This window comes from Budorcas taxicolor, chromosome 14 (assembly GCF_023091745.1).
Source record: "Budorcas taxicolor isolate Tak-1 chromosome 14, Takin1.1, whole genome shotgun sequence".
In the NCBI taxonomy this organism is placed as follows: Eukaryota; Metazoa; Chordata; class Mammalia; order Artiodactyla; family Bovidae; genus Budorcas; species Budorcas taxicolor.
The window spans coordinates 32858578-32872827 of NC_068923.1; the positions used below are offsets into that span (position 1 = coordinate 32858578).

A 14250-nucleotide genomic window follows, 5' to 3' on the forward strand; every position below is an offset into this window, starting at 1 on the left:
TCCTTTCCGACACTGAGGACAATCAACTTTTAAAATTTATTGTCAATCTGAAAAATAAAGAAGTATCTAATTGTAATTTGCATGTTTCATTTTTAGAAGCCTGCACTTCTTGGCCTCATATACTTTAATCATGTGAGCATCTCCTGTTTCTTATTAGTCTGTTTTGGAGGCCGGAGACAACTGCTCTCCATCTCTACTATATGTTGCAAATATTTTTCTCTGAGTTTTCTTTTAAACTTTGTATATGGTTTTTTTTTTTTTTTAAACGAACTTTGTATATGGTTGTTTTTTTTTTTTTAAACGATGGAAGTGTCAAATTATTTTCCTTTATAGCTCCTGGGTTTTGTTCCTCAACTTCAAGATCATTTTAAAATTTCGCCCAGGTTTTCCTCCAGTGCTTTTCCAGCCATTTGTTTCAGGATAAAATCTGATGCACTTGAAACATTGGTGTAAAGTGAGGGAGGGCAGGCAGCTTATGGAACCCTCAGCATGAGGCCAGTTGCCCCTCTCAAGGGTCTTGATATAGACCCACCACTCTGTCTGTTTCCACACAAACTCAAGATGTCATCTTTATTATATGTAACTATGATTTGGGGAAAAATAAAATCATAACTTATTGAAATTTCTTAACTTATCTTTAAGAAAAACGCCTGTGTGTTGCATACTAAATTGACCTTAATTTCCTGTGTTGAACCTAATGAAATACTCACCCGCCCAAGTGTGCAGAGAACTGACTCTGAGTTCTGAGACAGCACCATCTACAAACTTGCTGTGCTCAGCTAACAGCACTGTGTCACCCTTTCTGAACACTGTCAACTCAAAGCCTGGCCCAGTTTTCCAGTTACAGCTCCACAGAAGTCACTAAGGAGCCTCTCTGAGGACCCTGCCTCCCTTTTGCCCCAACGCAGCCCCAGCAGAGAGGCCGGCACGGGACATAAACAGGGGAGTGGGATGTTGGCAGGAGACCTCAGGGTCCCCTAGATGCAGGGTGTGATGGGCTGGCACCCAAAACATCCCCTGCCAGAAAGTGGCGCTGCCAAACAGTGAGTTGAGCTTAAGGCCCCGGATGCTACAGACGAGGCTCGGCCCTGAAGGGAGAGGAGGCCACGTGCCAGCCTCGCCCCTTGTCTGCCCCTGGGGTCCCCCTGCAGACAGAGTCTTCACAGCAACACCCCCAGAGGGAAACGAGGCCTGGGAGCTCACTCTCAGCATTTCACTGACACACATTCTAGAATGGAGCAGAAAGCTGTGGTTAGGAAAAGCCATCACCCATGCCCCACACACGGTGCATGTCTGGACGTAAGTTCTATCAGGTTCCAGCTGCTGGAATGAACACACTGACCTCTCTGGTCATAAGGTCCAGCGTCTCCTCCGGATACCGTGTAACGATTTGCAGGAGCCGGGGGAACTTCAGCCGAGCCTCGCTTGAGTGAAACTTCAATGCCTTCAGCATCTTGTCCACCACAAGGGCTGGATACATGAGCAGCTCTGCAGACCCAAGGACTAGTGGGACAGAAGAGGGGAGATGCGGTCACCACCCCCAGGCAGACACAGTGACCGACTCTGACGCTCACTTCCCAGGGTTTGCACATCGTAATCGTCATGTTCCCTCTGCAGCAACTAATGCAGAAGAGCATGTGACCCTGGGGAGTGGGCCGCGTGTGAGGGCTTCTCTCGGGGGCTGACCCCTACTCCTGGGTGAAGCTGTCTGAGTCCTGGGCTGCAAAAGGAGGGTGGCCACAGGAGCCGGTCATGCTCGTGTCAGGTAAGTAGACGAAGGGACAGAGACAGCCTGCCACCGGCCAAAGGCTGCCCACAGGGTGTGTCCATGTCACTGCGCCTCAAACAGACAAACCGCATGCTGACACAACGTGAGGCTCACCGGACGGGCCCTCCTCCTCCCTGCGGAGCTGCTGGTCACAGAACTCGGCGAGTGTCAGGTAAGCCACGGTCACGCCGGCTGTAGGTCCCTGGCCCCGTGCCGCGGGCCCAGCCTCCTCCTCTGCCGCCCGCACAGCTTCAGAAAGGTGGTGGAATGCTCTCTGGTACAAACCTGCCATAACCTGTAATTCAGAGACCCTGAAAGCTGTGAGTGGGCCAAGAGCTTCCTGAGGACCCTCCTCCCTACCTGGGCCCCATGGGCCACCAGTGAACACAAAGCTGTTAGTGCCAGACCGGGAGAGAGATACGAGCCTCATACAACCTCAGGACCTGAAAACAAACATGAGGTGGGCCCCCTAGGCCCCAGAGTGGGGCTGAGGAAGGGCTGGGGACACAAGAGACATGAGGAGCACATGGGAATTACTGATAATATAGAATCACCTGAAAAAAGCCAACAGAGCAGCCGCTACACAAAAAAGCAGAAAAGCTGGTTTTCCCCACGAGCTAGTAGGGTGTCTGGATGATGACGGGTGGCAAGATTACAGCAAAGTGCATGGAAAAACTGTGCAGGGATCAACACAGACCCCTCATCCTTGACACTAAAGGAAAGGTGTTATCTGAATGAACAGGAAGCACATGGAGGGTGTCACTAGCCCAGTGGCAAACTCAGTTGTGAGTAACTGCCAGCTACGTGTTAAAAGCACACAGCGAGACCTGATGCTGCTCTCGTGCAGCAGAACCGTCACAGTCAGGACAAACACACGACGCCAGGAGCTCAGGTCCCCAGTGTCACTACCTTGTCTGCATCCTCCGAGCTGGACCCAGACAGCTCCACGACACTCCTGGCCTTACTCTCCCCGATCTCAGCAAGGCAGGTGGGCTCGTCACAGAGCGCATCGGCCAGGATCCGGTAGGTGGTGCCCAGGAGGACATGATGGTCACGGGAAGCCAGGGTGCTTGTGCGCGATGTGTTCTCAGCTGTTGGATTACATACACACAAACGTTTTAGAAGTCAGTAAAAACACAAATTAAAAGAATATAGTCATAATTCAACTCTTAAACCCAAAACTTAGCTAAGTGTTAAAAAGACCATTTTAAACTTCAACTTTAAAGAAATAAAAGCTCCAAAAGTCATATTTAACAGTATTATTAGGATACAAAGAACCTTGGCTCCAAATACCTAATAAACATTAAATAAAAATTTTACAGGGCTTCCCTGGTGGCTCAGTGGTAAAGAATTTGCCTGCCAATCTAGGAGACACAGGTCCCATCCCTGAGCCAAGAAGATTCCACATGCCAAGGAGTAGCAAAGCCCACGGCCACAGCTACTGAACGGGTGCTCCAGAGCCAGGGAGACACAATTACTGAGCCCACATGTCACAATGACTGAAGCCCGAGCGCTCCAGAGCCCATCCTTCGTAACTAGAAAAAAGCTCGTGTGGTAATGAAGACCCAGCACAGCCAAAAATAAATAAAATTATCTTTTAAAACATTTTTATAAAACTGAGTTCCCAAATGTCAGCGCAGCACAAAGAAGAGGTGAGAAGGCAGGATCCTCAACGCGCGCAGCCTGGAAAGCAGCTCGCACCCAGCAGGGACGCAGTCCTGAGTGCCATACGCAGCTGCTCAGGCCGGCGCTGGGCCCGGGCCCGGCTATGGCTGAGCCGGCAGTAGGCCTGCACCCACGTCACTAGCCAGTCCTCCCGGGCTTTCGACTCTCTGTGCAGCTCCTTCAGCAGCTTCAAGGCAAGTGAGAAATTGTTCTGCAGGGGAGAGAGAGGAAGCACAGAGATAAGATGGGGCCCGCAGCACACAATCCAGCAGGGAACAGAGACCCATCACCTCAGCTGAAACCATGGGGTGTCCCTGTATTTACTGTAGGGACAGTCACAGCCACGACATGCACTCCAGGGAGGCTGGGAGAGCGTCACGGCCACCAAGTTCACAACATATTCCTCAACCACAAAAGCTCTGTCCAAAGGGGTTTCCCCTCCCCAACTGCTGGCGACATGGCTTTCTGCTCCTGGATCTGCCTCTTCCAGACCCTTGGTATCATTAAATCAGCAGACAATCTCGGACTTGAGTCAGACTCCCAACTCTTCCTTACAGCTGAGCAATGCTCTCTCTCAGGGTGAACCACAATTTATCACCCACCTCCTCCTGATACACATTCCAGCTTTGTTGTTGCCACCTTTTGGCTATTTCAAATAATGTTCTTTGCTAATCTGAATGGAAATAAAGCCCCTGGAGAAGCTAAAGGCAAAGGAGAAAAGGAAAGATATACCCATTTGAATGCAGAGTTCCAAAGAATAGCAAGGAGAGACAAGAAAGCCTTCCTCAGTGAACAATGCAAAGAAATAGAGGAAAACAACAGAATGGGAAAAACTAGAGATCTTGTCAAGAAAATCAGAGATATCAATGGAACATTTCATGCAAAGATGGGCACAATAAAGGACAGAAATGGCATGGATGTAACAGAAGCAGAAGATATTAAGAAGAGATGGCAAGCATACATGGAAGAAATAAACAAAAAAGATATTCATGACCCAGATAACCACAATGGTGTGATCACTCACCTAGAGCCAGACATGCTGGAATGAGAAGTCAAGTGGGCCTTAGGAAGCTTCACTATGAACAAAGCTAGTGGAGGTGGTGGAATTCCAGCTGAACTATTTCAAATCCTGAAAGATGATGCTGTGAAAGTGCTACACTCAATATGCCAGCAAATTTGGAAAACTCAGCAGTGGCCACAGGACTGGAAAAGGTCAGTTTTCATTCCAGTCCCAAAGAAAGGCAATGCCAAAGAATGTTCAAACTACTGTACAATTGCACTCATCTCACACACTAGCAAAGTAATGCTCAAAATTCTCCAAGCCAGGCTTCAACAGTATTTGAACCATAAACTTCCAGATGTTCAAGCTGGATTTTAAGAAGGCAGAGGAACCAGAGATCAAATTGTCAACATTTATTGGATCACTGAAAAAGCAAGGGAATTCCAGAAAAACATCTACTTCTGCTTTATTGGCTACGCCAAAGCTTTTGACTGTGTGGATCACAACAAACTGGAAAATTCTTAAAGAGATGGGAATACCAGACCACCTGACCTGCCTCTTGAGAAACGTGTAAGAAGCAACAGTTAGAACTGGACATGGAACAATAGACTGGTTCCAAACTGGAAAAGGAATGCATCAAGGCTGTATATTGTCACCCTGCTTATTTAACTTCTATGCAGGGTACACCATGCGAAATGCCGAGCTAGATGAAGCATAAACTGGAATCAAAATTGCTGGGAGAAATATCAATAACCTCAGATATGCAGATGACACCACCCTTAGGGCAGAAAGCAAAGAACTAAAGAGCCTTTTGATGAAAGTGAAAGAGGAGAGTGAAAAAGCTGGCTTAAAACTCAACATTCAGAAAACTAAGATCATGGCATCTGGTCCATCACTTCATGGAAAATAGATGCAGAAACCATGGACAGTGAGAGACTTTATTTTGGGGGGCTCCAAAATCACTGCAGATGGTGACTGCAGCCACGAAATTAAAAGACATGTGATCCTTGGAAGAAAAGCTATGACTAACCTAGACAGCATATTAAAAAGCAGAGACATTACGTTGCCATCAAAGGTCAGTCTAGTCAAAGCTATGGTTTTTCCAGTGGTCATGTATGGATGTGAGAGTTGGACTATAAAGAAAGCTGAGTGCCAAAGAATTGATGCTTTTGAACTGTGGTGTTGGAAAAGACTCTTGAGAGTCCCTTGGACTGCAAGGAGATCCAAAAGTCCATCCTAAAGGATATCAGTCCTGAATATTCATTGGAAGGACTGATGCTGAAGCTGAAACTCCAATACTTTGGCTACCTGATGCAAAGAACTGACTCATTTGAAAACACCCTGACGCTGGGAAAGACTGAAGGCAGGAAGAGAAGGGAACGATAGAGGATGAGATGGTTGGATGGCATCACCAATTCGAGGGACATGAGTCTGAGTAAGCTCTGGGAGTGGGTGATGGACAGGGAAGCCTGGCGTGCTGCAGTCCATGGGGTCGCAAAGAGTTGGACATGACTGAGTAATTTAACTTTAAGCCCCTAGATACAAATTTCCATGTGGACCTAAGCTCTGCTTTCCCATGGGTATATTCTGAGGAGGGGAACTACTGTCACATGATGACCCTTGGCATTTGCAGGAGCTGCCAGACCGGTGACGGCAGGGTGCACCTCTACTCCAACCGTCCTGAGGGTGGTGGCGGGTGGGCCTTTGCTGTGGTTTGACCTGCCTCCCCCCACGACTCATGGTGCTGCATTTTTTATGTGTGTACTAGCCACTTGAGTGTCTTCTTGGGAGAAGCATCCATTCAGATCCTTTGCCCGTTTTATCACTAGATTGTTTGACTTTCTGTTGTTCAGTCGTAAAGAGTTATTTATGTATTCTGGATAAGTGGACGCTTATCAGATATACGCTAGTAAAGTAATGCTCAAAATTCTCTAAGCTAGGCTTTAGCAATACGTGAACCGTGAACTTCCAGATGTTCAAGCTGGTTTTAGAAAAGGCAGAAGAACCAGAGATCAAATCGCCAACATCTGCTGGATCATGGAAAAAGCAAGAGAGTTCCAGAAAAACATCTATTTCTACTTTATTGACTATGCCAAAGCCTTCGACTGTGTGGATCACAATAAACTGTGGAAAATTCCTCAAGAGATAGGCATACCAGACCACCTGACCTGCCTCTTGAGAAACCTATATGCAGGTCAGGAAGCAACAGTTAGAACTGGACATGGAACAACAGACTGGTTCCAACTAGGAAAAGGAGTACGTCAAGGCTGTATATTGTCACCCTGCTTATTTAACATATATGCAGAGTACATCATGAGAAACGCTGGGCTGGAAGAAGCACAAGCTGGAATCAAGATTGCTGGGAGAAATATCAATAACCTCAGATATGCAGATGACACCACCTTTATGGCACAAAGTGAAGAGGAACTCAAAAGCCTCTTGATGAAGGTGAAAGTGGAGAGTAAAAAAGTTAGCTTAAAGCTCAACATTCAGAAAATTAAGGTCATGGCACCTGGTCCCATCACTTCATGGGAAATAGATGGGGAAACAGTGGAAACAGTGTCAGACTTTATTTTGGGGGGCTCCAAAATCACTGCAGATGGTGATTGCAGCCACGAAATTAAAAGACATTTGCTCCTTGGAATAAAACAAACCTAGACAGCATATTAAAAAACAGAGACATTACTCTGCCAACAATGGTCCGTCTAGTCAAAGCTATGGTTTTTCCAGTGGTCATGTATGGATGAGAGTTGGACTATAAAGAAAGCTGAGCACCGAAGAACTGATGCTTTTGAACTGTGGTGTTGGAGAAGACTCTTGAGAGGCCCTTGGACTGCAAGGAGATCCAACCCGTCCATTCTGAAGGAGATCAGCCCTGGGATTTCTTTGGAAGGAATGATGCTAAAACTGAAACTCCAGTACTTTGGCAACCTCATTGAATCACTGGAAAAGACTGATGCTGGGAGGGGTTGGGGGCAGGAGGAGAAGGGGACGACAGAGGATGAGATGGTTGGATGGCATCACTGACTCAATGGACGTGAGTCTGAGTGAACTCTGGGAGTTGGTGATGGACAGGGAGGCCTGGCATGCTGCAATTCATGGGGTCGCAGAGTCAGACACCACTGAGCGACTGACCTGAACTGATCAGATATACAATTTCCAAATATTGTCTCCCATTGTATGGGCTGTCTCTTCACTTTCTTTAGTGTGTTGCTTGAGGCACAGAAGCTTTTAGTTTTAATGTACAATTTCTCTACTACTTATTTGGTTGTATTACAGACATCTCTTAAATCTAATTCTCTGCTAAGCTTCAAGGACATTGACATTAGACTGTGTTACAACCACTTAGACCAGAAGTCCAGGTCGCCCTCATCACTCCTGCCATCTCTGGTCTTCTTTAACACAGTTTTTTTTCCCCACCAGCATGCTCAAGACCTTCCAGAACCTCCTGGAGTCTCCAGTCCCTAATTCTGGGCCACAAGCTTCATGGTCCACTTCAAGTCAGCATCACGAGATAGCCTTCCCCTCACAGCAGGCTCTGCAGTTCCCAGTTTCTCACCTTTGGGATATTGTTTTAAAATGTATCTCAGCACCTTTCTTTCCTACCATTCCCAAGCGCCTCTTCTCCCTGGAGCTTTTCTCCCCACCGACCCCGTGACCACCCCCCCCACAGCAGCGGAAAGCACCTGCTCTGCCCCACTTTCTACTGAGAAGCCACATGCACCCCACTCCTGCTGCACCCAGAGCTAAGGAGACAGAAGGAGAAATGGCCAGGACCTTCTGGAAAAAAAGAATCTTCTTTCTTTTCTGCAGGAAATAGTCAGGGAGAGACTACCTAATTCCAGAAAGATATAGTGGGAAAGCAATACACAAAGCATCAAGAGCATTTCGAACTCCAAGGGAAGCCTGGAGCTAACAGAGTCACAAAGAACAAGATTCGTGTGTGTGTGGCGGGGGAGACTGGGACAGGAGACAGATCCTCCTTGGTGGGGAATTTGAGAGCATCTGAAAGCGTGCTCCTCTAGAGTATAATTTAGCGGTTAATACAGCTCCTGTGTTCACTTAGGCTGTTCCAGGCTGGGCTTTTTCTCATTGAAAATAGAAAAATTCCTTATACAATACTTACCTCAAAGAAAAACATTATACAAGAGCATTAAAACCCACAAAACAGAAACACTAATTATTTCTACTGGCATAATATTCTTTGCTTTATAACAGCAAATCAACATAGGGTCATTAAAACAGAAAGTTCCTCTAGTATAGTTAAATACGATTACATGAAAAATTTAATACTTAAAATGTTAATATGCCACTTTTAAGCAAAGCACACTTGTATCAATTAAGGATCTTATTATCAAAGGACAGACTTTTCACAATCTGAAAATACAATTTGAAACTTAAATACAATTTGTAACAAACTGGCAAGCCCTCACTACTTTGTTAAACAAGAGAAAACCTGATGTTAGGTCCATTTTCTTTATAAGTAACAGAAAATAATCATTTTGAAATGACAAGTAAAGAATAAACTTTAGAGGCTTCCTGGAAAACTTTAATTATTCTTCAAGCTTACTTTCTTATAAAGAAAAGAAATACTAACAACTCCATCACCTCTAAGCATCAGTTTTGAAAGAGGAGCTCAGCTTAGAGACCGCCGGTTCGAGTCTGTGGCCCTGGTGCCCACCTGCTTCCTTGCGCTCTCGGCCATCTGCATCCTCATGGAGAAGCTGCAGCTCGTGATCAGGGTCCGTGTGTCTTCTTCCTGAGCCTGTGCATCCATCTCAGCCCCGTCCTCACTCGCACCTTCACTGTCTGGAAGGAGACAGAGCTTCTCCTCTATTTTGCTGAGAAAGAAACATCTGCATGAAACAAAGAAAAGTAAGAGTTAATGCCGGACTTGTGAAAGGAATCTCTGACACACAGGAAGCTACTGGATAGCATTTAGACAGAAATTCTACACTTACTGAAATCTTGCTCATTTTTCAGACGGTTAATCTTACACTCTCGGAACTGGACTTAATCTCCATTTTTATTAACCAACTCTGAGGATCCTCTGAAGATCACTGAGGATACTTTAACTTTCCAGATATCATCTGTTGCCTCCACCTCCACAAAGTACAGTATTTACACTCACAACCTGCCTTCTTAATGAAGGGATAGCACATCTGGTGTTGGGTCAAAACCATTTTTCTCTTCTATCTCCAAATCTAAGGTCCTCCTCCCAAAGTCAGACAGTGTCAAGTGGTAGGCAGGTTCTAACCACTGTTCTCAGTAGCTGTGTTACACATATGGCCAATTTTATACACATTTGACTTGGTTCCTGTGATTGTATTTCAGTGTTTTAATTTTCAGTAACACTGACACACCAAAAAAATCACTAAAGACATGGAAGATCTGAAGAACACAATTGACCACCTTGATCTAACTGAAAATTATATACATTATCTCCAAGAACTGCAGAATACACTGGGTTTTCAAGTACACAAGTATATTTACTAAAATAGACCATGTGCTTGGCCATAGATCAAGTCTCAATAAATTTAAAGAGACCGAAACCATACAGTATGTTTATAACCACAAGGAATTAATTCAGAAATCAGTAAGATACAGAAACTCACTTATAACTATTTTATGGATCAAAAAAGAAATTACAGAAGAATGAGAAAATATTTTGAACTACAAGATAATATAAAAATACAAAACCAACATACTAAAATCTGCAGTGTGCAGCTGAAGCAGTGATTAGAGGAACATTATAACTTTAAATGTACTGAAGAAAAAAGAATAAAATCAATGATCAAAGTTTACACCTTAAGAAACTGAAAAAGGAAAAGCTAAATCTAAAGAACAAAGAAAAAAATACTGAAGATGAAACCAGAAAATAAATGAAATAGAAAACAGATTGATGATAAAATCAGCAAAGCAGATCCTTTGAGAAAATCAGCAGAATTGACAGACACCTAAAATTGAGAAACTGATGAAGAAAAAAAAGGAAACACAAATCGTCAATATCCAGACTGAATAAGGATCTCCCACTACAGATATGATAAATAATAACATTAGAGTGTAATATGAGCAACTTTATGCCAACAATTTGATATGAAATGGAAAAATACAATTTAATAAAATTGTTACAGAAAGAAATAGAAAATTAAATAGTCCTATATATCTTTTTTCAAAAAGATGAGTTTTTTCCCCAGTATTTATTTATTTGGCTGTGCTGGGTCTTAGTTGTACCAGGTGGTACCTACTTCCCCCATCAGGGAATGAATCCGGCCCCCTGCACTGGGAGCACGAAGCCCTCACTGCTGGGCCACCGCAGAGGTCCCAGCCCTACATTACTTAAGTAATTACATATATTATCAAAAATCTGCCCCACAGGAAACCTCCAGGTATATACAGTTTCACTGATGAACTGTATCAAATATTTAAGAAATAAGAAGTATCTTACACAAACTGTTTTCAAAAAAGAAAGAAGGGTACTTGTCCTAACTCATTTTATGAGGCCAGCATAACCCTAACATCAAAACCTAACAAAGACATTACAAAAAAGGGAGACATTACAGACCAGTTCCCACTTGAATACAAACAGAAAAAATTCTTAACAAGATGTTAGCAAACCAAGAATATGAAAAAGAGATTGGAAAAGAGATCACCATAACCACACAGGTTTACCTTCAAATGCACCATCTACTTCAGAATCAAAAGCAATGTATTACACCAAAAACACAGCAAAGACGAGCAATATTATCCAGATGGTGACACAGGTCATTCTTGACCTTGGTCCCCTCACAGGAAAACCAAACAACATTCACAGACACCTCTGGAAAAATCCACCAACACAACAGTGTACCCCAGAGACTGGGGGGATGCCTGGTCCCAGGGCTGCGGGTCTCACCTCCTAGGGGTCTCAGGGCTCAGACCATGACAGAAAAGCTGGGGGGATTACAGCAACCAGCAATGGATCCAGGCAGGCAGGGCCCTGCTCCCAGTGGTGGCTGAACAGAAATCCTAACCAGTGGCTTTATGCACCTGAGCAGAGATGCTGGCCCAGTCTGACCAGGGAGCTGGGCAGGGTGCAGGTTTGCCTGATTCAGGACCCAAACAATGAGCGTCGTCAGTCCTAGAGTGTGTTCTGTCCTCTGCCTGGGCAGAGAAGCTAATTCACAGCCCCAGCCACCCCACTCAGAAGCCTAACTGGAGCTCGGGGACCTGCACAGCCCACCGTGACCCTGCTCACAGCAGCATGGGAAGGCCCAGCGGGAGGCCCTGCCTGTGGACAGAGCCAGGACAGTGGCTTGGCCACAGAGCCATGTAGCTTGGCTCATGGTTCTGCTGCATCTGGTTCCCAAACAAGAGTCCTGCCAGCTGAGGGGCCTACGTGGTGTCCCCACATGGACCGGGAAACTGACCCGTGGAAGAGCCTTCAGCTCAGCTACCCAGGGAACCTCTCAAGAACATGTGGGTTGTGGGGCCCACCCACAGCACAGCACACAGCAGTCCTGCAGCAGACAGCTCGGCCAGTGTCTCTCCCGCCCTGTCTGGCCAGGGAATTGGTGTGCAGTCCCACCTGATCTGGGTCCCCAAATGATAAGTTGTGCTGGCCTTTGGGCCAATCTTGCTGTCTTCCCCACCCTTCAACAGTACCCCACCTTATTGCTGAGCACAGGACCCTGTTCCAACCACCCAGGAAGCCTGATCAGAAAATCCAGGCAGCACAGAGAATCCTTTTACAAGATAGTTTATGTAAGCCATATGCTAGACACAAAGGAAAGCTTGTAGTAGCCACACAAAAGATGTGATAAAGAAGTCAAAACCCAGTAGACAAAAAGTCATCAAATCATGCAAGAAAGAACAGGGAAAGCAAAAAGGGGTCATGGACCCACAAAACTGTCAGAGAGCAATTAACAAAATGGGAACAGTAAGTCCTTACCCATCAATAACAGTTTCAAATGCAAACAGGTTAGATTCTTCAAGCAAAAGACACAGAATGTCTGAATGGATAAAATTAAGATCCAGGGAGAACTCTTGAGGTCTAGTGGTTAGGATTCGGCACCTGCATTGTCCTGGCCCAAGGTCCATCTCTGGACAGGGAACTAGGATCCCACAAGCCACATGACACAGTCAGAAGACAAAACAGATCCAACGATATGCTGTCTACTACAGACTCACCTTTGCTCTGAGACACACTGACAGAGTAAAGGGAGAGAAAGACATTTCAAGTAAATGGTAACCCCAAAGAGCAGGGGAAGCTCTACTCTATCAGAGCAAACTAAGCTAACAGCAGTAAAAAGATACAAGGAAGGTCATTACATGAGGATAAAGGGGCCAACTACCACTCTGTCAAGAAAATGTAATGATTACAAATATTTATGCACCCCACATCGAAACACCTATAAAGCAAATAGTAATAGAACTAAAAGGAGAAATAAACAGCAATCCAGCTATTGTTGGGACTTTAATATTCCACCACCAACAGTGGATAGATCATCCAGACTGAAAAACTATAAAGAAATAGCAGATTTGAACAATACTATAGACAATACGGACCTAACAGATACATACATGAAAAAGAGAGAAAAATATGATCAATTAAATGATGCAAAGAAAAGGCATATGACAAAATTCAATACCTCTTCATTACAAAAAAAAAAACTTTCAGAAAATCAGTATATGAGCAGCAAATAATTGGAAAATACCAATAGAATGAAAAAAAAAATCCATTTACAAGAGTGCTGAAAAAACAACACATACTTAGAAACAAATCTAACAAAAGACATCTAAGATTTCCATACTGAAAAAATACAAATCTTTGAAATTAAAGAAGACCTAAGTAAACAAAGAGACATACTACATTCCTGAACTAGAGAACTCTATGCTATTAAGACAGCAATTCCCCAAACTGATCTATAGTCAACAAAAGTCCAACCAAACTATGTTTTTCCTTTTTTTTTGGTAGAAATTGATAAACAGATTCTAAAATGTATATATAAATATAAGTATCCTAACAGAAACAAAGCAATTTTCATTAAGGAAAACAAAGTTGGAGGACTCACCCTATCTGATTCAAGACTTACTATAAAGCATCAGTAATGAATACAGCTTGATATTGTGAAAAGATAAGCGTAAAAATCGAGAAACAGAACAGAGAATTCAAAAAAAGACCCACAAATATAATGGCCACTGATTTTCAAAAAAGGTGCCAAGGCAATTCAACGAAAAAAAAGTTAGGACTTTTGAACAAATGGGACTACACAATCAGATATCCACACGGAAAAAGTGCACTTGTACCCCTGCCTCACACCATCTACAGGATCATCTTCCACTGGATCACAGGCCTAGACATAAAAAATGAAACCATAACATTTCTAGAAGAAAATACAGAAGGATAATTTTGCAAGATGAGCCTGGAATACCAGATTGAAAGGTCTCCCACTAACCAAACCTGAGACATTCTGAACATGAAATAAATAAGAACAGTAACGGATTATATTCCATAAATAAAATTTGATTCCACGATTATATACTAATAATTAAAATTTAAGTAAATGAGTAGATAAACAGATGGGGGAGAAGGAGAGCTTCCTATGAGATGCAGACAAATTCGGGCACATTGGCGGGGGGAGACGAGGGTCACCGGACAGTGCTGCCAAGGCTGCTTTGTCCAAAGTCATCCAGACACAGTGTGGAGGAGGCAGCCTCATCGAGCAGGACCGGCGTGTCGCAGAGCACCTCCCCTGTCATCCGTTTGGGGAGAGGAGAATATAGGCCTGACACCCGGAAAGGCCAGACACTGCTTTAACCAGACAGCCAACACCAC

The 14250-nt window shown here is 44.3% G+C and overlaps 1 protein-coding gene across 1 annotated transcript in view; it reads right to left on the minus strand.

Moving 5' to 3' along the window:
- Positions 1-14250, minus strand: part of PRKDC (protein kinase, DNA-activated, catalytic subunit) — a 133134-nt gene that overhangs the window by 12987 nt on the left and 105897 nt on the right. The window contains exons 70-74 of the mRNA XM_052651856.1: positions 9115-9289; positions 3470-3644; positions 2678-2859; positions 1883-2063; positions 1343-1503 (exon numbers count right to left, since the gene is read on the minus strand). Of these exons, the coding sequence (XP_052507816.1) occupies positions 1343-1503; positions 1883-2063; positions 2678-2859; positions 3470-3644; positions 9115-9289 (874 nt within the window). The remainder of the gene's footprint in view (positions 1-1342; positions 1504-1882; positions 2064-2677; positions 2860-3469; positions 3645-9114; positions 9290-14250) is intronic.